At 50.7% G+C, this 24,301-nt stretch overlaps 2 protein-coding genes and 2 pseudogenes across 4 annotated transcripts in view; all 4 read left to right on the top strand.

Annotated features, from left to right (window-relative positions):
• The first annotated feature begins 574 nt into the window (after positions 1-574).
• Positions 575-14,882, top strand: ADCK2 (aarF domain containing kinase 2). Of its 2 annotated transcripts, XM_012649779.1 has the most exons (8): positions 575-1,801; positions 2,171-2,317; positions 6,858-6,986; positions 8,119-8,214; positions 9,209-9,460; positions 10,429-10,557; positions 11,327-11,380; positions 14,523-14,882. In XM_012649779.1, exons 1-8 carry the CDS (start codon positions 896-898, stop codon positions 14,661-14,663), a joined length of 1,854 nt encoding a protein of 617 aa, XP_012505233.1. In that variant the 5' UTR covers positions 575-895; the 3' UTR covers positions 14,664-14,882. The 2 variants fall into 2 exon arrangements, with proteins under 2 accessions (XP_012505233.1, XP_012505234.1); XM_012649780.1 differs by lacking the exon at positions 2,171-2,317.
• LOC105814679 lies at positions 14,850-20,207 on the top strand (annotated as a pseudogene).
• Positions 20,181-24,301, top strand: part of NDUFB2 (NADH dehydrogenase (ubiquinone) 1 beta subcomplex, 2, 8kDa) — a 15,283-nt gene continuing 11,162 nt past the window's right edge. Inside the window, exon 1 of the mRNA XM_012649777.1 lies at positions 20,181-20,353. Within this exon, the coding sequence (XP_012505231.1) occupies positions 20,256-20,353 (98 nt within the window). The 5' untranslated portion in view covers positions 20,181-20,255. The remainder of the gene's footprint in view (positions 20,354-24,301) is intronic.
• Positions 22,892-23,684, top strand: LOC105814704 (annotated as a pseudogene). Its single transcript, XR_001137706.1, has one exon. The product of XR_001137706.1 is annotated as a translationally-controlled tumor protein pseudogene (transcript).

Raw genomic sequence — 24,301 nt, 5'->3', positions numbered from 1 at the left:
AAATTGCACCTTTATGTGTTCCCGTTAGGTCCCCTCATGGCGTGATTACCCTATAAGGCAGGGTGTGTGTATCCACGTCCCTGGGTGCAGCATGATCCCTAGCTCAATACTTGTTACCGAGTCTCAACAGAGAGATTTGCCAGCAGCACCCCACCCCAGCCCCCAAAGCGGACCTGTGTTCAGAATCTGCCTTTAACCCATCCCTTCCAAGCTCTTTGTAATAACGAAAGCTACGAAGAAGTCAGCGGAGAAATGGACGCGGGGGGTGGGGGGACGACATGAAGGGCGCTTTCGCGTGTTATGTTAAATCTATTTCTCGGACCCGGGACCCACGCACGGGGAGTCTGGGCGGGTGTTAGGGCCGCGTCCCCTTTAAGGGGCGGGTCCGGAGCGGGCGGGCGGGCGCTCCCGGAAGACGCGGCCGCGCGGGCCCGGCGCCTCGACCCCGGCTCCTGCCCAGTGGCCGCCCGGCGCCCGCCCCCAGGTCTGCGCCACGGCCCTCGGCGCGCGCCCGGCCACCCTCGCAGTCTCGCGCCGGCGGCGGGGCGCGCGGTGACCCTTCGGCCGCCGGCCCTGCCTCCGGTCGCGCGCCGCCTCGCGCGGGTGGTGTCAGCCCTGGCAGCGCCCGCTCCGCAGTCGGTTCGGCTCTGAGCGCCCCCTCCGGCGCAGCGGGGTCGGGCGAGGAGCCGGGAGGGGGCGGGCGCGGAGTCTGGCAGGATGGTAGCGCCCTGCGGCCCGCGGGCGGCGTCGGCGGCGCTGCAGGGTCAGGGCTGGGCCTAGGCTGCACGCGGAGGTCTGGTCTCAGGGGGCGGCTCACTGTTGCCCAAAGCGTCAGCCCGGATGGGTGCGCCTTAAGCCGAGGGCAGGCAGCCTGGGCCGTGGGGCTCTGGGGAGGATGGTGACCCCCTGGCGCTTGTCTGTCAGGCTCTGCTTGTCGCACCTAAGGGGTTTTGAACTCAGAAAGGAACTAGGCCTTCTGAGACCCTCGGGGTGCTCTCGAAATGCCAGACTCTGTTGGCTTCTGCTGGGTGCTTTACCCAAACTCATCTCAGCCTATGGGGACTTCGATGAGGGGGCCCCTGACAGCTTGTGCCGGCGAAGGGCCCTCTGGAGTGACCCTGCTAGAAGCGGGCCAGTGGAGAGGCTCTCCCAAGCAGGGCCGCTAGGCTGCGTCTTCCTGCACCTCCGCATGTGGCTCCGGGCCGGCGCCCTCTTGTTGAAATTCTTCCCCCTCCTTCTACTCTACCCACTCACCTACCTGGCTCCCAGCGTCTCCAGCCTCTGGCTCCGCCTGCTTCTGAAAGCCACTGAGACCTCAGGTCCGACGTACATCAAACTGGGCCAGTGGGCCAGCACCCGGCGAGACCTCTTTTCGGAGGCTTTCTGTGCACAGTTCTCCAAGCTGCATGTCCGAGTGACCCCGCACCCTTGGACTCACACTGAGCACTTCCTGCAGCAGGCATTTGGGGAGGACTGGGGGAGAGTTCTCTCCTTTGAGAACCAGGAGCCTGTGGGTTCAGGCTGCGTGGCCCAGGTGTACAAAGCATATGCCCGCACTACCTTCCTGGAGAAGGACAGCATCCAGAGACTTGGCGGGGCCTCCTGTCTGCAGCCTTCCTCAGAAGCCGCGGCAGTCAGGGGGCTGAGAGAGCTCTTTGGACCCTCCGGAAATCTTGCTGACCAGTCATTTCTAGAAAGGCTGCTCCTCCCTAAAGCTGACTTGGTTGGATCAAATGCTGGGGTGTCTCAGGTCCCTGGCCACTGCCCCAAGCCAGATCACCTCATCCCTGTGGCAGTGAAAGTAAGTATATCTCTGATAGCTCACATCTCACCTCCCACTGGGCTTTCCCAGATCAGAAACCCCCATGCAAGTCACCCCCTCCTTGCCTTCCATTTATTTCTATTTGCTTGACCAATATCTGAGTGTCTGCTACGTGCAAGCTGTTTTGTTTCTTGGCTTGAGGGAGTGGTGGTATGAATAGTCTGAGAGAGGAAAAGGAGGAAGATTTGGAGTTTGCTGCGAGTTTGCTGCTCCGGAAACGAGCATCCTCTTTCCTCCGATGAGAAGCCACCTGGCTCCTCCGTTGATGGTGGGACCCAGCCCTGGCCATGTAAAATGTGTCCTCCTGTCTGATTGCTCCTCCTGTTTCACTGTGGCTCTTTCTGGCAGGTGTTGCACCCTGGCCTGCTCTCTCAGGTGCATATGGACCTGCTGTTGATGAAGATTGGCAGCCGAGTCCTTGGACTTTTGCCAGGAATCAAGTGGCTTAGCTTGCCCGAGATTGTGGAGGAATTTGAGAAGCTCATGATCCAACAGGTGAATTCTCCTTCCCTCAGCTGTAAATAGCACCTAACATAGTTCTTGCCACTAGATGCTGCTTAATAAATGCTGAGTGAATGAGTTATTTCCCAGTGTGTCATGGCTAGTGTGATGTTTTAGTCAGAGTAGGTAACGCTCAACTGATAAAACAAAGAACACCCAAATGTCAGTGGCTTAATGCGAGGAGGTTATGTCTTGCTTATATCCAAGTTCCATGTAGGTGAACTGAGAGAGAGGGAGGGAGCTCTGCTCCATAGTTTCAGGGACCCAATTTCCTACCAAATTTGGCACTGCCTTCTTCAACATGTGTCATCTGGGCTCAGTGCGGACTAGAGAGAAAGGATCACATAAGAGATTTTGCGGGCCAGGAGCAGTGGCTCACGCCTGTAATCCTAGCACTCTGGGAGGCCGAGGCAGGAGGATTGCTTGAGCTCAGTTCAACACCAGCCTGAGCAAGAGCAAGACCCCATCTCTACAAAAAATAGAAAACTTAGCCAGGCATGGTGGTAAGTGCCTGTAGTCCCAGCTACCCGGGAGGCTGAGGCAGGAGGATAGCTTGAGCCCAGGAGTTTGAGGTTGCTGTGAGCTAGGCTGATGCCACAGCACTCTAGCCCAGGCAACAGAGTGAGACTCTGTCTCAAAAACAAAAAAGATTTTGCGGCCATGCCTTGAAGGAGTGAATGTTACTTCTCAGTCCACTGAGCATTAGTCACATGGGCCCAAGGTAACTGTGGGGGAGCTTAGGAAATGCAGTCTAATTTTGTGCCTGGTAAGAAAAACAAATGATTCTGGTGGAACATACAGTATTTTTTGTGCCACAGTCAATGACTGAACTACAGGGTGAGGAGAATACTTAGCAAAGTCACACTCTGTTACTTTGTTTTGCTTTGTTTCCAGGGCTGAGTAGACAAGGACCTCCTCCCTGTTCACTTGGGACATTTGTATAAGTGGCCAGATGTGGTAAACGTACTTTAGGGTTGGTCGAGACTCTGAGTAGGCATCTGCACTGGCTCCCTGTTGAATAGCGCAGGGATTGGCAGGTTTGCAGAAGCAATGTGCCAATTCTTCATTTAGATCCTCTGATTTAAGGTTTTAAGTCCTAGGGATTCATTTTAATGTTCAGCAAGTCTCTTAGTCTGTTCTGGCTGCTATAACGAAACACCATAAACTGGGTAGCTTGTAAACGACAGACATTTATTTCTCACAGTTCTGGAGGCTGAGAAGTCCAAGATCAAGGCATCAGAAGATTTGATGTCTAGTGAGGGCTTGCTCCCTGGTTCACAGACAGCTGTCTTTTCACTGTGTTCTCCCATGGTGGAAGAGGTGAGGGTCTCTCTAGGGTCTCTCTCTCTCTTTTTTTTTTTTTTTTTGTGACAGAGTCTTGTTTTGTCTCCCTGGCTAGAGTGCAGTGGCATTATCATAGCTCACTGCAACCTCAAACTACAGGGCTCAAGCAGTCTTCCTGCCTCAGCCTCCCGAGTAGCTGGGACTACTGGCACTTACCACCATGCCTGGCTAAGTTTTCTATTTTTTGTAGAGATGGGGTCTTGCTCTTGCTCAGGCTGGTGTTGAACTGAGCTCAAGCAATCTTCCCACCCTGCGTCCCAGAGTGCTAGGATTATAGGCAGGAGCCACCACACCCAGCTTTCTCTAGGGTTTCTTTTATTAAGCCAGTAATAAGGGCTTTGCCCTTGTGACCCAATCACCTCCTAAAGGCTCCACCTCCTAATGCTATCACCTTGGGGGTTAGCATTTCAACATATGAATTTTGGGGGGACACAAACATTTAGACCATAGCAGAAAGCTTTGCTTTATATTATGGAGTAGTAGTGTAGTTTTGATAATAAAAGCAAATTAAGACAGAATACAGCTTTTATTTCAACAGCCATCTCCGAATTAATTACTCTCAGTCCTAGCTCCCGTCTGAGCTTTAATTCCTCTTGTAGAAGTCTGACAGGCCTCATGGGGTCCTGTCGCTTCAAACTCACGTCTCTATGTCTCACCCCAATTGTCTTAGCAACTGGCTCTTCCTACTGAGCCTGTCTGTATCTCTCAGTAGTAGTCCCCCCACATTCCTTGGCTGGAAACCTTAGAGTTGTAGGTCCAGGTGTATATGTGTGAGTATCTCTCTCTCTCTTCATTCATTTATAGATTCATATAACAGTGATTGAAAACTCTGTTAGAAGCTGATGAATTAAGAAAACAAGTGAGCTTTTCCTATCCCTAAGGAATACAATTGGCCTTCTGTACCTGTGGGTTCCACTAAAGTGGATTCAACCACCGTGGATACAAAATGCAGTTCGGGGCTGGGTGCAGTGGCTCATGCCTATAATCCTAGCACTCTAAGAGGCTAAGACAGGAGGATTGCTTGAGGCCAGGAGTTCAAGACCAGCCTGATTAAGAACAAGACCCTGTCTCTACAAAAAATAGAAAAAATTAGCTGGGTGTAGTAGCAAGCGCCAGTAGTCCCAGCTACTCGGGAGGCTGAGGCAGGAAGATCACTTGAGCCCTGTAGTTTGAGGCTGGGCCTTTCAGCTGGCCTTTCAGTGAGCTATGATGATGCCACTGCACTCTAGCAGGGTGACAGAGTGAGACTCCATCTCAAAAAAAGAAAATGCAATTAGGCCTACGATGGTTGCATCTGTACTGAACAAATACAGACTTGTCATTCCCTGAACAATGCAGTATAACAGCTATTTACATAGCACTTACATTGTATTGTTATAAGTAATCTACAGATGACTTAAGTATATGGGAGTATATGCGTAGGTGATATACAACTACTACACTATTTTGTATCAGGGACTTGAGGCTCATGGGTTTTGGTATCGGGGAGGTCCTAGAACCAGCCCCCTGGGGATAGCAAGGGAGGACTGTATGGAGTGGGCAGAGGGGGCTAATGTGTAAATACTTGCAAATTAGGTGTGATCAGGAGTCCCCACAGGTTCGGGTGGGTTCAGCTGGGGCTCAGAAGAGGACGGTGCACCCTTACGCTGAGGGCAAAGGCTCCCTAGGCTTGAGCTAAGTATTGAAAGGTGACTGGTGTCTGCAGTTGGACCAAATGGGGGAAGAATATTCTAGTCACAGGCTGTATAGAAGGCAGAGGAGAGCAGGGGCATCAGACAGTCTGGGATGTTGGGTGAGGCTGGAGTCTTGGGTGGTGAGGAAGGGGAAGGTGCCACCTGAGGCGGACCTGGAGAGAGAAGCAGAGGCCAAATCCTGACCCACCTGGGTACCATCCTAAAGGCTGTAGCCTTCCCTGTGCAGGTGTGGGAGCCCCAGGCAGATGGATGAGAGAGAGGGAAGATGGGGATAGGGACCCACCTGAGGCACCTCTTTTGGGGCTCAGGTGACTCAGGTGAGAGCACGTGCCTTGGAAGCAGTGAGGGTAGGGGGCTGCCTCATGGAGGGGAAGCGAGAAGGTGTGATTTGGGACTTGTGGTGACTGAGTACATGGGGTAGTGAAGGGAAAGTCCATTCAGACACAGAGTTTGAGTCTTTGGGGGCTGGGCGCGGTGGCTCACGCCTGTAATCCTAGCACTCTGGGAGGCCGAGGCGGGCGGATTGTTTGAGCTCAGGAGTTCGAGACCAGTCTGGGCAAGAGCGAGACCCCGTCTCTACTAAAAATAGAAAGAAATTAATCGGACAACTAAAACTATATAGAAAAAAAAAATTAGCCGGGCATGGTGGCGCATGCCTGTAGTCCCAAGGATTGCTTGAGCCCAGGAGTTCGAGGTTGCTGTGAGCTAGGCTGACGCCACAGCACTCTAGCCCAGGCAAAAGAGTGAGACTCTGTCACAAAAAAAAAAAAAGAGTCTTTGGGCTCCCATGGGGTGACGTGCAGATGTGGAATGTGTCAGTCTGGAGACTGGTGTTGAGGTCTGGTCTGGAGATCAGGTGTTGTCACCAGGAGGCACCAGCCAGGGGGCACGGTGGAGGTTGGGAGCTGGTAGGCATCGGCCTCTAGGGGGTCAGGAGACCACTGCCACAGGCCAGTTAGAGAGGTGGGGGGGGGGCCTGGAGAGCCACGGCCAGCGTAAGACAAGAGGGTTCAGAAAGAGCCGAGCCAGTAGTAGGGGCTGGGCCTTTGAGCTGGCGAGCAAAGGCCATTGCCAAGTGTAGTGGTGGCAGCATGGGTGCTGGGGTGGAGGAAGTGGCTACAGCAGGGTGACCCTAAGGAAGGAGAGGACCAGAGGCTGGGTCATGGAAGGCAAACCCCTGGGCGACAGGAAGGGGATCCACTGACTGGTGGGAAGCTGGTGGGTGGGCAGGGAAGGATGGTGCAGAAGCAGCGCGGCCCCCACCCTGCCAGGGCACCTGCTGTCTGGAGCTTCAGGGCATTCATGCAGAGATCCTGGGCTTCGGGGGCAGCCTTTAGCCACTGAATATCTTCTTCCAAGTTTCTTGGCGAGTTCTGTGGGGAAGATGGGTGGGAAAGGCAGGGTGAGTCTGCTGACTTGCTAGCTGCTTTGCATTTCCGGTGTTGCTGTCCCTGTGCCCAGACTAACCCTCACCTTTTCTCTCCGTTTCTCTGTAGATCGACCTGCGTTACGAAGCTCGGAATCTAGAACACTTCCAGCGCAACTTCCAGAATGTGAAGGCTGTCAAATTCCCCACCCCTCTGCGTCCCTTTGTTACCAGGGATGTCTTGGTGGAAACATACGAAGTAAGCCTGGTGGCTTCCCCGACGTGCCTTTTGCTCACAGCTGGCCCACAGGGGGCTTAGTCTGGAGTGAGGACGTGATTCCTGTCTGTAACGCTGTGGGGAGCTGGGACACATTGGCAGTGGGGGGTGGGAGGTGGGGGGTGGGCAGGAGGGCAGTGCAGCAAGGCGGCCCAGAGCACTGGACGTGGCCTCAGACTTCCTAGATTTGAAAATCTGCTCTGCCATCTTGTTAGCTGGTGACCTAAGAGACAAAGGCAACGGTTCCTGCCTCATAGGATTGTCCCAGCAGTAAATGCCACATTGAACGCAAGACGCCCGGTTTGGCACAGAGAGAGTGCTCCACAGCATTTGTGGCATTTGCTCAGCTGTCCCTTAGTCCAGCCACCTCTTTAGAGATGGTGATATGAGATTCAGGGAAATGACAGGAGCCACCAGTGTGCCTAGCTGTGCCACGTTGAGCAAGTTAGTAAATTCTCCAGGCCGTGGTTCTTTTATTTGTTAATTAGGGAAAACAAGATCTATCTCCATGGGTTGCTTTGACAGTTAAACTAAGCCTGCAGTCCCCCACCCCTGGGCTGAGGACCAGTGGGGGCCCACAGCCTGTTAGGAGCCGGCCTATGTCATCTGTATATTTACAGCTGCTCCCTGTGGCTTATGTCACAGCTTGAGCTCCGCCTCCCCCGCCCCATGGAAACCGGTCCGTGGTGCCAAAAAGGTTGGGGACGGCTGAACTAAGCCATATACAACCTTGTTCACATTTATTAGCTCCCCTTTCTTCTTTCTTTCCTTTCCACTTCCTTTCCATTTTCCTGCTCAAGGCCACAGAACCCATTCCAGTCCCTGTTGGCTGGTTTCTGAGCAGAAGCTAGCTCTCCACCTCTTACCTGTCAGTCCAGAGTTGATGGGTTTCCTTTCTAATAAACCTACGGGACTTCTTGTAGAACTGAAAGGAAATGTAAATACATTCAAGTCAGCTTGTGGCCGATGGACTGATCAGGGGCTCTGAGAAGGGTGAAGCTCCGGGTTCTTTCCCAGTCCATGGGAAGGCAGCGCTGCGTGCCCCGTGCAGTGAGGAGCGGGCAGCCGGCAGCTGGCCGGGGTACAGCTGTCCTCTCTCTGGCCTTCCCTACAGGAGAGTGTGCCTGTGTCCAGTTACCAGCAGGCAGGGATTCCCGTGGACTTGAAAAAGAAGATTGCGCGGCTGGGGATCAACATGCTTCTGAAGATGGTGAGCTCGGTCGGGGGCAGAGTGGCACTCAGGCCTGGCTTTTGGCTGGGACTCTGCTTGGGATCTGGGCGGGAGGGCAAGCCTAGCAGCAAGCCGCCACGGGGAGAAAGTCTGCTCTAGAGAGTGCTGAGCCTGCAAAAGTGCTCATGTATCCAGAGCATCTGTTAAGCCAGTGGTCTCCAACCTCTTTGGCACCAGGGACCAGTTTCATGGAAGACAATTTTTCCATGGACTGGTGGTGGGGGAGAATGCAGCGAAAACGGGGTGGTGGAGCTCTGTGGCCCAATCCCTAATGGTCCACAGCCCAGGGGTTGGGGACCGCAGTGTTAAGCCCTTTCTCGGTGGCCCGTGCTCTGGGTGCTATGGGAAGAGCAGTGAGCATGACCCATTCCTGCCCAGGCTACCTGTCGTTTAGATAAACAGCCAAGATGACATCATATGTTAAATGCTACTTTAGTCATTTGGTCAGCAAGTATTTACTGAGCACCTGCCACATGCCAGGTGTTGACGTAAGTGCTGGGTTTGCAGTGGAGAGCAACGCTGACGAGAGTACAGCGTCCAGTTCAGTGGGAAGACAGGCACGTAATCAGCAAATGGTATGCAGGGGCAAGTTCAGGGTACCAAAGGCCCATTTAGGAGGGGCCTGTGCTAACCCAGGGGTTCATTCAGGAAGTGGCTCCCTCTCAGCTGGGATGTGAAGGAGGTGTAGGTGTCACTGTGAGAGGATAGGTGGCAGGGAGTTGTCCAGAGAGAACGACCAAGTCTGGGGATGAGTGAAAATAACTTTTCTCTTGAAAACTTCAACTTAGCATATCCCTATACAAATTCTGAACTGATGACATCCAAACAATGAGTTTTTTAAAATGTACACCTCTTTACTGTTGAATAGATCACTGGGAGCTTATTGTCCCCCTGGCATTTTTTCTGCGTGTGACCTGGTGGTGCTGGGGAAGTGAGGGTTGACTTGGTCGTGAGCAGTGGGATCTCTTTCCAGATATTTGTGGATAACTTTGTGCACGCCGACCTCCACCCCGGGAACATCCTGGTCCAGGGTGCCGACAGTCTCTCCTTGAGCCGGGAGGCACGGCTGCAGCAGGTGGACGTCTGTGACACACTGGTGGTGGCCTTGGTGCCAGCCCTGCGGCCGCTGCGCCTGGTGCTGCTGGACGCCGGCATCGTGGCGGAGCTGCAGGCTGCCGACCTGAGGAATTTCCGCGCAGTTTTCGTGGCTGTGGTGATGGGGCAGGTCAGACCCACTTGGGGGTGCATCTTTTATGCCCTGGGGAGCTGCCTTTGTCTTGATGTGGGCTCCTCAATCCGGCCATTCTGGCAAATGCCCACCTTTGCCAAACTCCCGCTGGAAGTGAGCGGAGTAGGGAGAGGAGAGGAAACGAAGCCACCCCACGGGGTCTGCTGTGAGAGGGGCTGGAGCCCGACTCAGGCCAGCTGCCAGCAGCTCGTGGTTTGGGACCATGGGAAGAAGTGCCTCCTTTCCAAATGCTGCTGCGCGTTGCTACTTTCTCCTCCTCTGGCAAATGCCCGGCGGGCACCGGGGACACTGGTTTCCTGACCGGACAGTGGCTGCCCCGGTCTGTGCTGTTTGCTGCGAGGTGACAGGCTGGTGAGATGCAGCAGCCTGGAGAGCTGCTTCTCCAGGGGGGCGAGGCACGCTGGAGTCTCTTGGGTGGAGGATGTGAGTAGTTTTTCAGACCTCCCCCGTGGTTCTGAGGGGCTCCGTGGTTGAGAATTATTATTTAGAGAAAAGGGATTTAGCAGAGTCTCTACTGAGTCAAGTTAAAGTGCAACATCAAGGGTGATCATGGTGAGATGCCCTGGCCGGCTGGCCAAGAATTATCCAGCAGGAAAGACCCTGGGCAAAAGAGAGCTGGTTTAAAAAAAAGAAGGGCAAAATTTAGGGGGGTCCCTGCTTCCAAGGCTTCCGAGGAGGCAAACCCAAGGCTAGAGACTGAAGCTGGTTTGCAAGTGTGCCCTGGGCCAGGGTCAAACACAGAGGTGTGCTGTGGGGGCTGGCGGTGCTCCTCTGTACAGGTGTGGGCAAAGGAAAAAGGGCACAGCCCCAAGAGGAAGAGCCAAAAGCAGGATGGTAGAAAATTAGGGTGGAAGCCACCAAGATGTGGAAGAAGTCTGGCAGAGCTTCCAGTTTTTTTATGCTCACTCGACTCCACCAAGTCATTTTTCCTTTGCATCTTCCAGGGCCAAAGGGTGGCCGAGCTCATCTTGCGTCATGCTCGGGCCAACGAGTGCAGGGACGTGGAGGGGTTCAAAGCCGAGATGGCCACACTGGTGACCCAGGCCAGGAAGAACACCATCACCCTGGAGAAGGTGGGCAGGTCGCTCGAGGGCAGGGGCCTTGGAGTGTCCACTGCCCTTGCCCTTGGACAGAGCAAATCCCAGGTCTAAGGGGGACCCCTCTACGGAGAGAGGTCCCAAGAGGGTGTGAGTTTTAAGGCGGATAAAGAACACCCCACATCTTCCAGGCATGAGGGGGCCCAGTGAAGTTCCTGGCTCTCAGGAGGGGCTCCTTGGCCAGGCTGTCCTGGGGTGGTTGCTGTGGCAGTGACCTTCATCCAGGGAGTACTTTGTCTTCTGGAAATGGCCAAGCATGGATGGAGGAAGGACTGGGGTCTCTGAGAGCCAGAGGATGCGCTCAATGCTCCTGTCCCTCATTCAGACCTGACCCACATCTAAATGACTTTACATTTTACAAAGACTTCTAAGAAACATGACTGTTTTCTCCCAAGTTCATGCCCACATGAGCAGGAGTGGGTCGGAACAAAGAGTGGCCACTGACACCCTGGCACTGCTGATCTAGCATGTCCAGACGTGATTTTCTGTGGTTGCTGCAGGGATGGGGTAGACGGGCCTCCGAGGTGTCAGTGCCTGAGTCTCAAGGTGGGAGTTGAGCTAGAGTGGGAGTCGTCCTTTCCGGACTTTGTCAGATAGTCCCTTCCTGCTCGCTGGCATGTGCGTGTGTGTGTGTGTGTGTGTGTGTATGTGTGTGTGTGTGGGGGGTGTTGGGAGCGTGTGCGTGTTGGGAAAGAAGTGGTTCTGGGAGGCTCACGTCTGCACTCGGCTTCGTGCTGTTTTCCAGCTTCATGTTTCCAGCCTCCTGTCCAGCGTGTTTAAGTTACTGATGGCTCACAAGGTGAGGGGAGTCTCTGGGGAAGGCGGGGTGGGCAGGGCAGGGCACAGGGTGGCGGGAGCTGCTTCTCTTCCCTACGTTTTGAAAGTGTTTTAGTAAGGAGCCATCTGCATCAAGAATGCTGGTATTTTTTCCCAACGTGGGCCCAGCAGGGCCTTTCCTTCCTAGCATGGTTAGTCTGTGTATCTCTCAAGTTTATGCAGTCTAAGTGTCTGTGATACTTAGATGGAGAAAAATGGATTTAAAAATATAAAAACAGTCTAACTCAGACATTACAAGCCTTTTCCCTCCCTGGTTCATGTTAGTGATGCTTGGTATTAATGTAAGTGATACTTTGCTCTCTGCCGAGTGGGTCAAAGTCCTGCGGACAGGGCTTGCCCTGGAGGGAGGTGCCCCTTGTCCTGATGCTTTCAGAGGCCCCAGCAGGGCTGTCCTGGCCCCTGCCTGGCTGCTCCAGTCCCTTAGAGCACAGGATGCAGAGCAGGTGAATGAGGTCACATCAGTTGAGTCACTCCACTCCCTCCTCCGCAGCGCTGACCTGCACAAGCCTCTCCAAGCCTCCAGGGTTGCCACCAGGGCTGGATATGTCCATGACAATAGTAATCACAGCAGTGTGCTGAGAGTACCCTCTGCTTGCCCCAGGTACCTAGATTAGGTATATAACATTTATTAGTATCCGATTTAATCCCCTCAGTATTCCCAGAGGCAGGCACCAATGCCGAAAGGCCAAGCAGCTTGCCTGTGGCCATGTGACCTGGGGCAGGATGGGGACCAGGCACTGCAGGCTCACCCCACTCTGTCCTCCTGCCTCCAGTGCTGTCACTCTGCACATCTGTTCCTCACACTTAGTGTGGGACACAGTGGCTAAGAGGGCCTTGAAGTTTTGATGCTGCTGCTGCTGTTAGTCCCAATTTGGAAGAGTAGATAGAGGGCCTAGGGTAGCTATTGCATTCTAAGCGCTTCACTAGGCACTTAATATTTTAAAAAATTTCTAAATTTTTTTTTTTTTTTTTGAGACAGAATCTGGCTCTGTTGCCCTGGCTAGAGTGCCGTGGTGTCAGCCTAGCTCATAGCAACCTCAAACTCCTGGGCTCAAGCGAACCTCCTGCCTCAGCCTTCTGAGTAGGTGGGACTATAGGCATGCGCCACCATGCCCGGCTAACTTTTTCTATATATATTTTTATTGTCCAGATAATTTCTTTCTATTTTTAGTAGAGACGTCTTGCTCTTGCTCGGCTGGTCTCGAACTCCTGACCTTGAGCGATCCACCCGCCTCGGCCTCCCAGAGTTCTAGGATTACAGGCATGAGCCACCATGCCCGGCCATAAATTTTTAATTGTGGTAAAAAACACATACTAAAATTTATCCCCCTAACCATCTCCAAGTGCAGAGCTCAACTGATGTCCACCAAATTCACATTATTGCACAACAGATCTCTAGAACTTTCTCTTTTAGTGAAACTAAAACTCTATACCCATTGAAGAACAACTCCCCATTTCCCTCTCCACCCAGCTCCTGCTAACCACCATTCTACTTTATGTTCCCATGATTTTGACTACTCTAAGTGTGTCACGAAAGTGGAATCATACAGTATATTGTCCTTCTCTGATTAGCTTATTTTACTCAATATAATGTCCTCAAGGTTTGTCCATGTTGTATCATGTGACAGGGTTTCCTTTTTTTTAAGACTGAAGAATATTGCATTGTATGTATATACTATATTTTCTTCATTATTCTGTCGAACATTTGGATTGCTGCTACCTCTTGGCTATGGTGAATAATGCTGCAATGAACGTGGGAGTACAAATATCTCTTTAAGATCCTGCTTTCAGATTTTTGGATATATATCCAATAGTGAGATTGCTGGATCATATGGTGTCTTTTTAGTTTTTGAGGCACCTCTGTACCATTTTCCACAGCAGCCACACCATTGTATATGCCCACCAACTGTGCATAAGGGGGCCAATTTCTCCATATCCTCAGCAACGTTTGTCATTTTCTGTTTTTTTCTCCCTTGTGGCCATCTTAATAGTGTGAGGCAATACCAGTTGCAGTTTAGATTGCATTTCTCTACTTATTAGTGATGTTGAGCATCTTTTCATATGCTTGCTTGCCATTTGTATATCTTCTTTGAAGAAATGTCTATTTGGGTGGCACTTAATTTTTTAATAAAGTATTTGACAATAACATAAAGGTAAAAGAATCTAATACACACTGGAGAACTCACCACTCAACTTAAGAATGAAAGCATTCCCAGCAGTTTGGGAGCCCCGGGTCCCCAACCTGACTAGAGCCTGGGGGCCAAGGACCCTCTGTCCGCTTTCCTGTGTCCAGGCTGGAGCCCCACAAGCAGCTGGTGGGAGCATACTGCTTTCTCCTGGGTTCAGTGGTATCTACCAAGTTCACATTGTTGTGCAACAGATCTCTAGAACTTTCTCATCTTGCCCATCTGACCCCCAGACAACCTTCCAGGCCTTAACTGAGAAAAATACTCTTCAATTTCTAACAAAGTATTTCCCCACGAGTGAACCTTTCATTTCCTTTCTGTTCACTTGAAAAACAGATTCCTGATCTTCTAGGTTTAAATTCTGGCTCTATTCCTCCTCACCCAGTGGCCTTGAGTAAGTCATTTAATCTCCTTGGGCTCTCGCTTCTTTCTCTATAGAAAGGGGATAATGATAGTACTTTTGAAGATTAATTGAATAATCTGTATAAATTGCTATTACTGTGAATCTGGCTGCAAAGGGGAAGCCGTGCCCTGTTTGAGCAGTTGTGTGTAGTCTTTTAAAAAGGCTACTGTAGATTTTGAAGAATGACCCTTATTTGGAGTTATAGCTTCTGTGATGTCTGTGAAAAAATATTTGATTATTTTTAAGTCATTCATTCATATACACATAGACACAAACCTAGAAAAGTATATATTGTATCCCCAGATTTTTCCTGAATATTTCTAGTAGATGGGAGGCTAGCCAAGTAGGTGATATTGGTGGGAAAATGATGGGGTAGAGGAAAGAACATCAGGTAGATGGTAAAAATCCCATGGACAGGTCCAAGGGAGGCTGACAGTGGACAGTAACACAATTATCCAAGACACTTGTCTCTGTATCAGTTGATTTCAGGAAGAACCACTGTTTTTCTCTTCCAGGTAAAGCTTGAGAGCAACTTTGCCTCAATTGTTTTCGCCATCATGGTGTTGGAGGGGCTTGGCCGCTCTCTGGACCCCAGTCTGGACATCCTGGAGGCAGCAAAGCCCTTCCTTCTTAAAGGACCAGCATCCTCCCCCTGAGAGTGGCAGCAGGCTCAAGAGCTGAGGGCCACTCCCAAGAGCCTCTCCTGTGGCAGCTGGAATATTTTAAAATTGGACGTGTGGCAGGCACACCACTGCCGTCGCTCTGATTTGGTTTCGGGGTCTGTTTAAAAGCTTTGGGTTATTTGGTGAGTAAAGGGAGGGAACGGTCCTTCCTATTCGGTTATGGAAGCTGGGCCAGGTGCCAGGGACACTCTATTTCAGGGAAAATGTTCTGCAGAGGACGAATAAATTTAGTTATTTTGTTTTTCTCTCTTCTCTTCTTAACCCTCTAACCTCCTTGGTCAGGTAGGTCCTGCTGGCCGTTCTTAGACTCTGATAGGTTAGAAAAAGCTGTAAAAGCCTGTTGATCCATGGTTGCCAATTTTTTTAATTTTATACCCTTATTGGTAAAAAGTTAAAAGTACACAAATACACAATTTATTTATAAATTTCATCTAGGTGCTACCATGACTAGCAAATCTCTCCCAGCACAATATAGTAATACATGAGAGCAGATTTCACTGTACTTGAAATTATCTTCTTAACAATTTTCAATATTTTTTGCCAACCTCTTGCTAAAATTTATTTTGAGGTAAAACAAAACTGATTAACGGCTGGGTGCGGTGGCTCACGCCTGTAATCCTAGCTCTCTGGGAGGCCGAGGCGGGCGGATTGTTTGAGCTCAGGAGTTCGAGACCAGCCTGAGCAAGAGCGAGACCCCGTCTCTACTAAAATTAGAAAGAAATTAATTGGACAACTAAAAATATATAGAAAAAATTAGCCGGGCATGGTGGCGCATGCCTGTAGTCCCAGCTACTCGGGAGGCTGAGGCAGGAGGATCACTTGAGCCCAGGAGTTTGAGGTTGCTGTGAGCTAGGCTGATGCCACGGCACTCTAGCCTGGGCAACACAGTGAGACTCTGTCTCAAAAAAAAAAAAAAAAACAAAAAAAACTGATTAACGTGGCTGACGGACCCACGACAGGAGCAGAACAGCTTGGCCACTTCCGTAACGTTTCCCTGGCTTGACCTTAGTGCTCAGACTGTGGTTCTCTGCGGCAGTGTCTACCCCATCTGTTTGCAAGGGTTAATTTGGATTAATACCAACATAGAGTTAACATAACCAGTGTGTCCTCTTTGCCAAGGGCTGCACCCAGTGACACGCCCACAGTGAATGCCACCTGCCCCGCTCTGCCAGGCCCATGCACAGACCGTCCTCTGAGAGCTGACCTGACATGTGGCCACATGACCCTGACTCTGGGGGCCCCAGGATCAGCCTGTAGAGGAGATATCTGTAAAGCTTAATTTCTTCTTTTTTTAGATAAAAATTGCATTTTATCCCTGCAGCCTCATGGGTTATCTTGCTTGTCTTAGAGACCATTGCTCTAGACAGTGAATGGAAAGTCAGGATAAAGTTCCTCATTCCTGTCATTTAGGGAGCAAGAGTGGTTTAGTGGGACAGAGATTCCTTTGGTACAGTTTTTTCCAGAGGGGTGGAGATGTTACTTTTTACTTCCCAAGTCTTGAAGGCGGCATTCTAGTCAGGCTGTGAGGGGTTGGGGTGGCTCCAGATAGGTGGGAGGGGGCACACCAGTCAGACACAGTTGGGCCAAGTGCACACTCACACCGTAGGGGCAGGAGGGGCACAAACACAGAGCAGGGCCTCTCTGAGCCTTTCCTTAAAGCCTGGGGATTTAATCAAGCCATTTGTGGCCTGTATTATCTATTGCTGCGTACAAACCACTTCAAAACTTAGTGGCTTAAAACAGTATTTATTGTCTCATAGTTTCTTTGGGTCAGAAATCTGGGTGCAGCCAAGCTGCATCCTCTGGCTCAGGATCTCTCCTGAGGCTGTGGGATCTCGAGGCTCCACTGGGGTGGGTCTGATGCCAAGCTTACTTGGGGGTTGTTGGACTGAAGGCCTCAGTTCCTCAGGAGCAATAGAAAAGCAATAGAAAGTAGCAATAGAAAAGGAACACAGCCTTTCCAATTGGCTGCTCTCCTGCGGAGCAGGGCTGTAAGCAGCCGTGACACCCAGCTGGAATGGCATGATCCTGAAGCCCCATTTCCACAAGGACTGGCAGCTGTGCGTGCCACATGGTTCAACCAGCTGGCCTGGAAGATCCACAGGTGCAAGGCCCAGCAAGCAAAAACATGCCACATCACCCCTCGCTCTGTATCCGCACCCATCCGGCCCATAGTAGGGTGCTCCATGATGAGTTAAGGGTGGCTGGCATCCTCAAGATGGTGGCCAGGACCATTGGTATTTCTGTGGATCCAAGAAGGAGGAACAAGTCCACCAAGTCCCTGCAGGCCAATGTGCAGCAGCTGGAGGAGTACTACCTGCAAGCTCATTCCCTTCCCCAGGAAGCCCTTGGCCCCCAGGAAGGGAGACAGTTCTGTTGAAGAACTCAAATTGGCCACCCAGCTGACAGGACCAGTGACACCCATATGGAATGTCTAGGAGAAGCCAGAGTCATTGTCGAGGAGGAGAAGAACTTCAAGGCATTCACCAGTTTTTGTGTGGCCTGCACCAATGCCTAGCTCTTTGGCATATGGGCAAAAAGAGTCAAGGAGGCTGCAGAACAGGATGTAAAAAGAAAAAATAAAGCCCTATTGGGGACTTGTAATAAATCAGCAGGAAAAGAAAGAAAGAAACAAAAGGAACACAGGCTAAATAGAAGAAGAATGGCAACAGATGAACTTTAATACATACAGGTGATGTGCTGCTTTAAAAAATACAACACTTGGCCGGGCATGGTGGCTCATGCCTGTAATCCTAGCACTCTGGGAGGCCAGAGGCTGGAGGATTGCTCGAGGTCAGGAGTTCAACAGCAGCCTGAGCAAGAGCAAGACCCCATCTCTACTAAAAATAGAAAGAAATTAGCTGGACAACTAAAAACATATAGAAAAAATTAGCCAGGCACGGTGGTGCGTGCCTGTAATCCCAGCTACTCGGGAGGCTGAGGCAGAAGAATTGCTTGAGCCCAGGAGTTTGAGGTTGCTGTGAGCTAGGCTGACGCCACGGCACTCTAGCCCAGGCAACAGAGCGAGACTCTGTCTCAAAAAAAAAAAAAAAAAAAATACAACACTTAAGGTACTTAGATTGAGTATCTTAAAAATGAAATTTGATTTATAAAGGCATTACTTGACGTTCTTGGGTATAAATGGGTAAAGTGGCAGCTTGGCATTTCTCCTGAAGAGGATCGCAACTCAATCCCCTCTAATGGAGAAAGTCCAAGGTTCATTTCATTGTTACTAAAACCACTGGAGAAATGAGTTCCTTTCTTTTTTCCAAGACTCAAAGGGAGAGGAAAAACAAGCAAGTCTTTCACAGTAGGGAATTAAATCAACGTGAGGTTTTGTGAACAATTTTTTCTCATCCTCTTTGTTTTCAACTTCCAGCTATGGAATAGCTTCTTGATTTGGGGTTAAATGTACGTTAGGTCACTTAAGAGTCTGTCCCCACAATTCATTAAAATTTGTCTGGGAATTTGATTTGCATTTAGAAGCTGAGTGCTCAGTGCCAGGGCTTGGCATCCCTTCCCTCACCTTCTGGAATAGAAACATTCAAACAGAGTGCTCATCTGATAACCAAAAAGGAGGGTCATCATGTAACGTGCAAAAGGCAGTAAGGGATATTTGTCCTAGGAGTTCTTAGAGCATATCTGGAAAACAAATATCCTTCATTATAACAGGCAAAATAGTTTATTGATTTGGACCATAAACTTTTTATAGTAAAAAAACAGAATATGTGATGCAAAACAAGGCTAAAGACCTACATATGGTGTATTTGGGTCAATATTGCTGTTAAGTACAGCAAGCATTAAAGTCAAAACAGATTTTTTTGTTGTTGTTGTTTGGTAATTCAGTCAAAGATGAGGAGGGTGAATGAATTTGAGTTCACCTCAACCACTTTGCTACCAGGAAAGGAAGAGATAACAAAGGAATAAAAATCTCCTGAGTACATGCTGTGGGCCATAGTATCTTAAATGACTCACATTCAGATGAGGGCCATTGGCCTCAGATAGGTAAAGTGACTTGTCCGAATTCATAGAGCTCATAATTGACACAGCTGAGGTTTGAACTCCAGATCGTCAGACTCCCAAGTTCTAATGATCCTTTTTATGTAAGCCGTGCTTTTCCTGTGGCCCTGGAATCATGGCCTTGCGCTTTGCTAGGAGCAAGGCAGCTGTGTAGTGGCAGCCATCTACCCAGGAAGAGTGGAAAGCTCCTGTCCTTCCAGTTCATGGACTTTTGTATCTTAGTGGTTTGCAGATGTCACTAGAAAGAGTAACTGGTGAACGGTAGCCAAGGGAAAGCCACCTATTGCATATCAACTGGAAAGTCAGCTTTCATCCAGGAAATAGTGGATGCTCTCCTCTAGTTTATACACCACTTAGAAGTGAGGAGAGCCTGGGGCAGCTCAGCAACCATAAGCTAGATGTGGACTTTACTCTCAGGAGAGAGGTTTCCTGTTACAGACAAAAGGGAACATGGTGTCCCATATCTTGGCACAGAAGGAAGGGTATCAGTCATATTCAGTGCACTCAAATCCCTAAATTGAGGTCTATATTTCATAAGTATCCTATTTTTTATACTTTGACTCCGTGAAGTCTGCAGTGTAACAACATAGAACTTAGCAAGTAGATCCATTTCAAAATGAAATCTCCAAGGTGTGAGGATGGCAGGCTAAGCTTATAATTTAATCAAACCCAGAGGTTCTGAGAAAAACTATAACCCTAAGAATTTGGGGGCGGGAAGAGTCCAGAGAGACTTGGAGTCCATCCAGAATTGAAGGTAATATTAAGAGACAAAAGCCAAGCATCTAGGGCTGGCTAAGGATCAAGGCATTAGAAGCACTCTTGATGCAGGTTCTTCGGCCCTACCGGACTTAGCATAGGGCGCAGGACTACTCAGCTGAGTCTGATAGCACCAGTTCATCTACTGGTATGTGGGAACCAGTGGCTGCTGGTTAGTAACCAAGTTCCAGTTTGCAGAATAACAAAATAATGAGGACTTTAAGATACCGTTGTGAGCCTCTTGGAGGAGAGTGCACGGGACTACTTTGGGAAGCACCACTGGTTCAGCTAGTCAATACAGGAGGAGCAGGCAGAGTGGCAGGTGCAGGTAAGAAAACACCGTCTAGAACAGCCAAGGAGGGGAGGAGCATCAGACTTAGTGCTGGGGTTTCTCGGCACAGGCATAACAAAGAAGCAGCCCGGGCCTGGCCAGGCCGAGTCAAGAGCCGGCCCGTAAGTCGGCACAGCCTTCCTCCCAAGAGCAAGCGCGGGCTCCGCCCAGCCGACGCCTGAGCCCGCCGGTATCTGGCGTGTCCGCGAAGTCTCGAAACGGCCGTCAAGCAGGAGTGGCATCGCGGCTCTGCTGGCGCGGACAGTAGTGCCTCGAACAGTGGCAGCTCGGCAGTGGGGAAGGAGGGGGCTGAACCGCTAACTTGGGACGCGGTTGGCGGCCGGCTTCTCCCTGTCCGGGAGCTGGGCGACGCCGCCGACGTCACGGCGGGGCGGGGCGCGGAGAAGTGACGTCACGGACGGTGCAGCCTGGGAACCGCTGTGGGGACGCGGGCGAACATGTCGGCTCTGACCCGGCTGGCGCTGTCCGTTCGCGCAGGAGGTCGCCTCTTCAGAGGCTGCCGCGAGCGGGCAGCTGGAGGAGGCGGAGTCCGTCAGTGAGTGTGGACTGGGACGGGGGCTTCTAGCGGAAAGCGCCGGTCTGCGGACGCCCTCACCTTGACACAGGGCGCCCGGAGCGGACGAGGCCCCGGTGGTGACCTCCGCCCGAGGCCCGCTGGGTCCTGTAGTGCGCGCGCGCAGCCGGGCTCCGGGAGGCACCGCGGGGCGGGAGGAGGCTGTTGGCCACGCAGACCGGACACAGTGGGTGGGGTCACCGTCGTACCGGAGGCGCCTGCGCTCGGGGGAGTCACAGCGATGTGCGGACGGGCTAAGGTGGGAGGCGAGCGCGCTTCAGGCCGAGGGAGCAGCCTGTGTGGCGCCTGTGTGGAAGCATCTAGAGCGAGGCAGGGAGCGGCGGCGAGGGCTTCTCGAGGGTCCCAGTGCGTGGCTGACGAGTTTAGGACACAGACGATTGCGCTCTTTGGGAAATTTTAATCAGAGACGTCATGCGGCCAGTTTTTCATTCTGAAAAATCACTCGGCTGCCGAGTGGGGACCTAGTCTAAGCTCCGGAGTGGAGGCGATCACCCAGAGAGTGTTCCAGTGGGGGGAATAGAGGAGAGCCCCAGCTGACGCGTGGGCAACACGGAATTCAAGAGAGGGAGCCCAAGAAGCAGACCCAAGAGCGTAGGGCTGGGAAGCCAAGGGAGCTGCCAGCAACGAATTGGCACAGAGATTCCCTAAGAGCAGGACTGAAAATGGAATAGTGGATTTTTCCAGGTGATGTTCCTGAACGCTTAGACCATCATCTGCACTTCACCAAAAGGCAGTGCAGGGTCGTGGTTCAGAGCGGGGTTCTGACCCCAGAGTGGCCAGATTCAAATCCCGCCTCTGTCGCGCTCGCACTCTGGCAGTGTGACCTTGGAAGAGTTTCTTAATCTCTCAATGCCTCAGTTTCCTCACCGATTTTGTAGGGGTAATAGTGCCTCTTTCCAGGGAACTAAATGAATTACTGTTTTCTAAAGTGTTAAAACAGTTGCTGGTGCCTAGTAAGGATCATACAAGTATTATTATTATTTATTTATTTTTTTTGAGACAGAGTCTCACTGTGTTGCCCGGGCTAGAGTGCCGTGGCGTCATCCTAGCTCACAGCAACCTCAAACTCCTGGGCTCAAGCGATCCTCCTGCCTCAGCCTCCCGAGTAGCTGGGACTACAGGCATGCGCCACCATGCCCGGCTAATTTTTTCTATATATTTTTAGTTGTCCAATTAATTTCTTTCTATTTTTGGTAGAGACGGGGTCTCACTCTTGCTCAGGCTGGTTTCGAACTCCTGAGCTCAAACAATCCGCCCACCTTGGCCTCCCAGAGAGCTAGGATTACAGGCGTGAGCCACCGCGCCCGGCCTCATACAAGTATTACTTAACCGTTGCTAGAACATTATAGGAGTGACTTGCCTGAAGTCCCACATCGATTAAGAATTTGGAGCTGAGGCAAGTGTGGGGTGGAAAGAAGGAAAAGCCCTGTGTGTCCTGGGCGAAGATAGTGCCGGAGAGCCACCAGCAATAGCCCTCGACCTGCACAAGGAGATTGGAGAGTGCTGCTCTTCACTGAGCTATTGGCGCTTCCATAACACACGCTTATTTCAGTGTGCGATACTAAGTATTTGTGGAGTGTCTTCTATATGCCAGGCTTCTTTCTAGGTGCTGGGGATAGAGCAGAATACAAGAGAGATAATGAAGCTTACATTCTGGAGAGAAGACTCAAACTTGTAGAAAAGAACGTTTTTAGGTACTGTTAAGGGGTGTGAAGAGAATCAATCCATCAGGGGATTAGCAGAGTGCTTGGGATGGGGGTGGATGGGGCTGTTGTACCTGGGATGGTGTGGGAGTGCCGGAGAGTTTGATTTGGACTAGGACCTGAGGGAGGAGAAGTCAGCCATGCATACTGCAAAGGAAGAGCCTCCCAGACAGAGGAGGCAGCAAGTGGAGAGCGGGGAGGTAGAGGGAGAGGGCAGGGAGACAGGTCAGAGAGTCAAGTAGGGGCTGGATTAGGGAGGGCCTTGGAGGACTGGAAATTTTATTCTGAGAGTCACGGGGAGCCATTGGAGGCTTTAAAGTAGGAAAATAATATGGTCAGATTTATGTTTTAAAAATGTGACTTGGCTGGGGCGGTGGTTCAGGGATGTAATCCCAGCATTTTGGGGTGCTGAGGTGGAAGGATCGCTTGAGCGCAGGAGTTGGAGACCAGCTTGGACACCATAGCGAGATGAGACCCCATCTCTACAAAAAATACAAAAAGTTAGCCAGGCGTGGTGGTGTGCCCCTGTAGTCCCAGCCACTTGGGAGGCTGAGGCTGAGGCTGGGGCTGGGGCTGGGGCTGGGGCTGGGGCTGGCTTGAGCCCAGGAGTTCCAGGCTGCAGTGAGCTGTGATCACACCACTGCACTTCTGCCTGGACAAAAGTGCAAGACCCCAACCCTGTCTCTTTAAAAAAAAAAAAAAATCGATCAGCATGGTAAAACCACTGTTACCACACTGAAATAAAATTCCATTTTTCTGGCTTTTCTGCCCACTCACCCCTATCCCCCAGCACTGCTCCACTGCGCTCGCTCCGAGCTCCTGCTAAGCTAGTGCCGCCGTGGTCTCCCTTCAGCCGCCATCATGATTATCTACCGGGACCTCATCAGCCATGATGAGATGTTCTCCGACATTTACAAGATCCAAGAGATCACAGACAGCCTGTTCCTGGAGGTGGAGGGGAAGATGGTCAGTAGGACAGAGGGTAACATTGATGACTCGCTCATTGGTGGAAATGCTTCCGCTGAAGGCCCAGAGGGCGAAGGTACCGAAAGCACGGTAATAACTGCTGTTGCTATCGTCATGAACCATCATTTGCAAGAAACTAGCTTCATAAAAGAAGCCTACAAGAAGTACATCAAAGATTACATGAAGTCAATCAAAGGCAAACTTGAAGAACAGAGACCAGAAAGAGTAAAACCTTTTATGACCGGGGCTACAGAACAAATCAAACACATACTTACTAATTTCAAAAACTACCAGTTCTTTATTGGTGAAAACATGAATCCAGATGGCATGGTTGCTCTACCGGACTACCGTGAGAGGTGTGACCCCATATATGATTTTCTTTAAGGATGGTTTAGAAATGGAAAATGTTAACAAATTTGGCAATTACTTTGGATCTATCACTTGTCATCATAACTGGCTGCTGCTTGTCACCCACACAACACCAGGACTTAAGACAAATGGGACTGATGTCATCTTGAGCTCTTCATTTATTTTCACCGTGATTTATTTGGAGTGGAGGCATTGTTTTTAAGGAAAAAAACATGTCATGTAGGCTGTCTAAAAATAAAATGCATTTAAACTCATTTGAGAGAATGCTTTTTAGTTTAATACATGTTTAAACTAAGTCCATCCTATAATATTCCTGGAGAAGCTGGAGCCTGGTTGTAGACCACTACTAGAAAGCGTAAGAGTGTCATCAGATAAATTCTACGGTGGAAACTCCTCTTGGGACTGGAATATAAAAAGGAATCAAAAGTTTTAATTCCGAGTTGCAGTAAAGGGAAAGACCATGCTCATAGTGCCAACACTTGAAGTGGAGCCTTAACACATTTCATCACCTACAATGGAAGTAGTAACTCTGGAAGAGATTACCAAGAGAATAAAAAGAGGGCCAGGCGTGGTGGCTCACGCCTGTAATCCTAGCTCTCTGGGAGGCCGAGGCGGGCGGATTGTTTGAGCTCAGGACGTCGAAACCAGCCTGAGCAAGAGCGAGACCCCGCCTCTACTAAAATTAGAAAGAAATTAATCGAACAACTAAAAATATATAGAAAAAACTAGCCAGGCATGGTGGCGCGTGCCTGTACTCCCAGCTACTTGGGAGGCTGAGACAGAAGGATCACTTGAGCCCAGGAGTTTGAGGTTGCTGTGAGCTAGGCTGACGCCACGGCACTCACTCTAGCCCGGGCAAAAAGAGTGAGAC

This window comes from Propithecus coquereli, unplaced genomic scaffold (genome assembly GCF_000956105.1).
Source record: "Propithecus coquereli isolate 6110/MARCELLA unplaced genomic scaffold, Pcoq_1.0 Scaffold302, whole genome shotgun sequence".
Lineage (NCBI taxonomy): Eukaryota > Metazoa > Chordata > Mammalia > Primates > Indriidae > Propithecus > Propithecus coquereli.
Note: the sequence above shows the minus strand (reverse complement) of the source record. Positions and strands in the feature narration are given on the sequence as shown.

Bases quoted from the DNA above. Each gene is read 5' to 3' on its own strand.
- ADCK2 (XM_012649779.1), top strand. From the start codon at position 896: ATGGTGACCCCCTGGCGCTTGTCTGTCAGGCTCTGCTTGTCGCACCTA. The intron at 8,215-9,208 runs GTGAGCTCGGTC...ATCTCTTTCCAG, and splicing joins TCAACATGCTTCTGAAGATG to ATATTTGTGGATAACTTTGT. The intron at 10,558-11,326 runs GTGGGCAGGTCG...GCTGTTTTCCAG, and splicing joins ACACCATCACCCTGGAGAAG to CTTCATGTTTCCAGCCTCCT.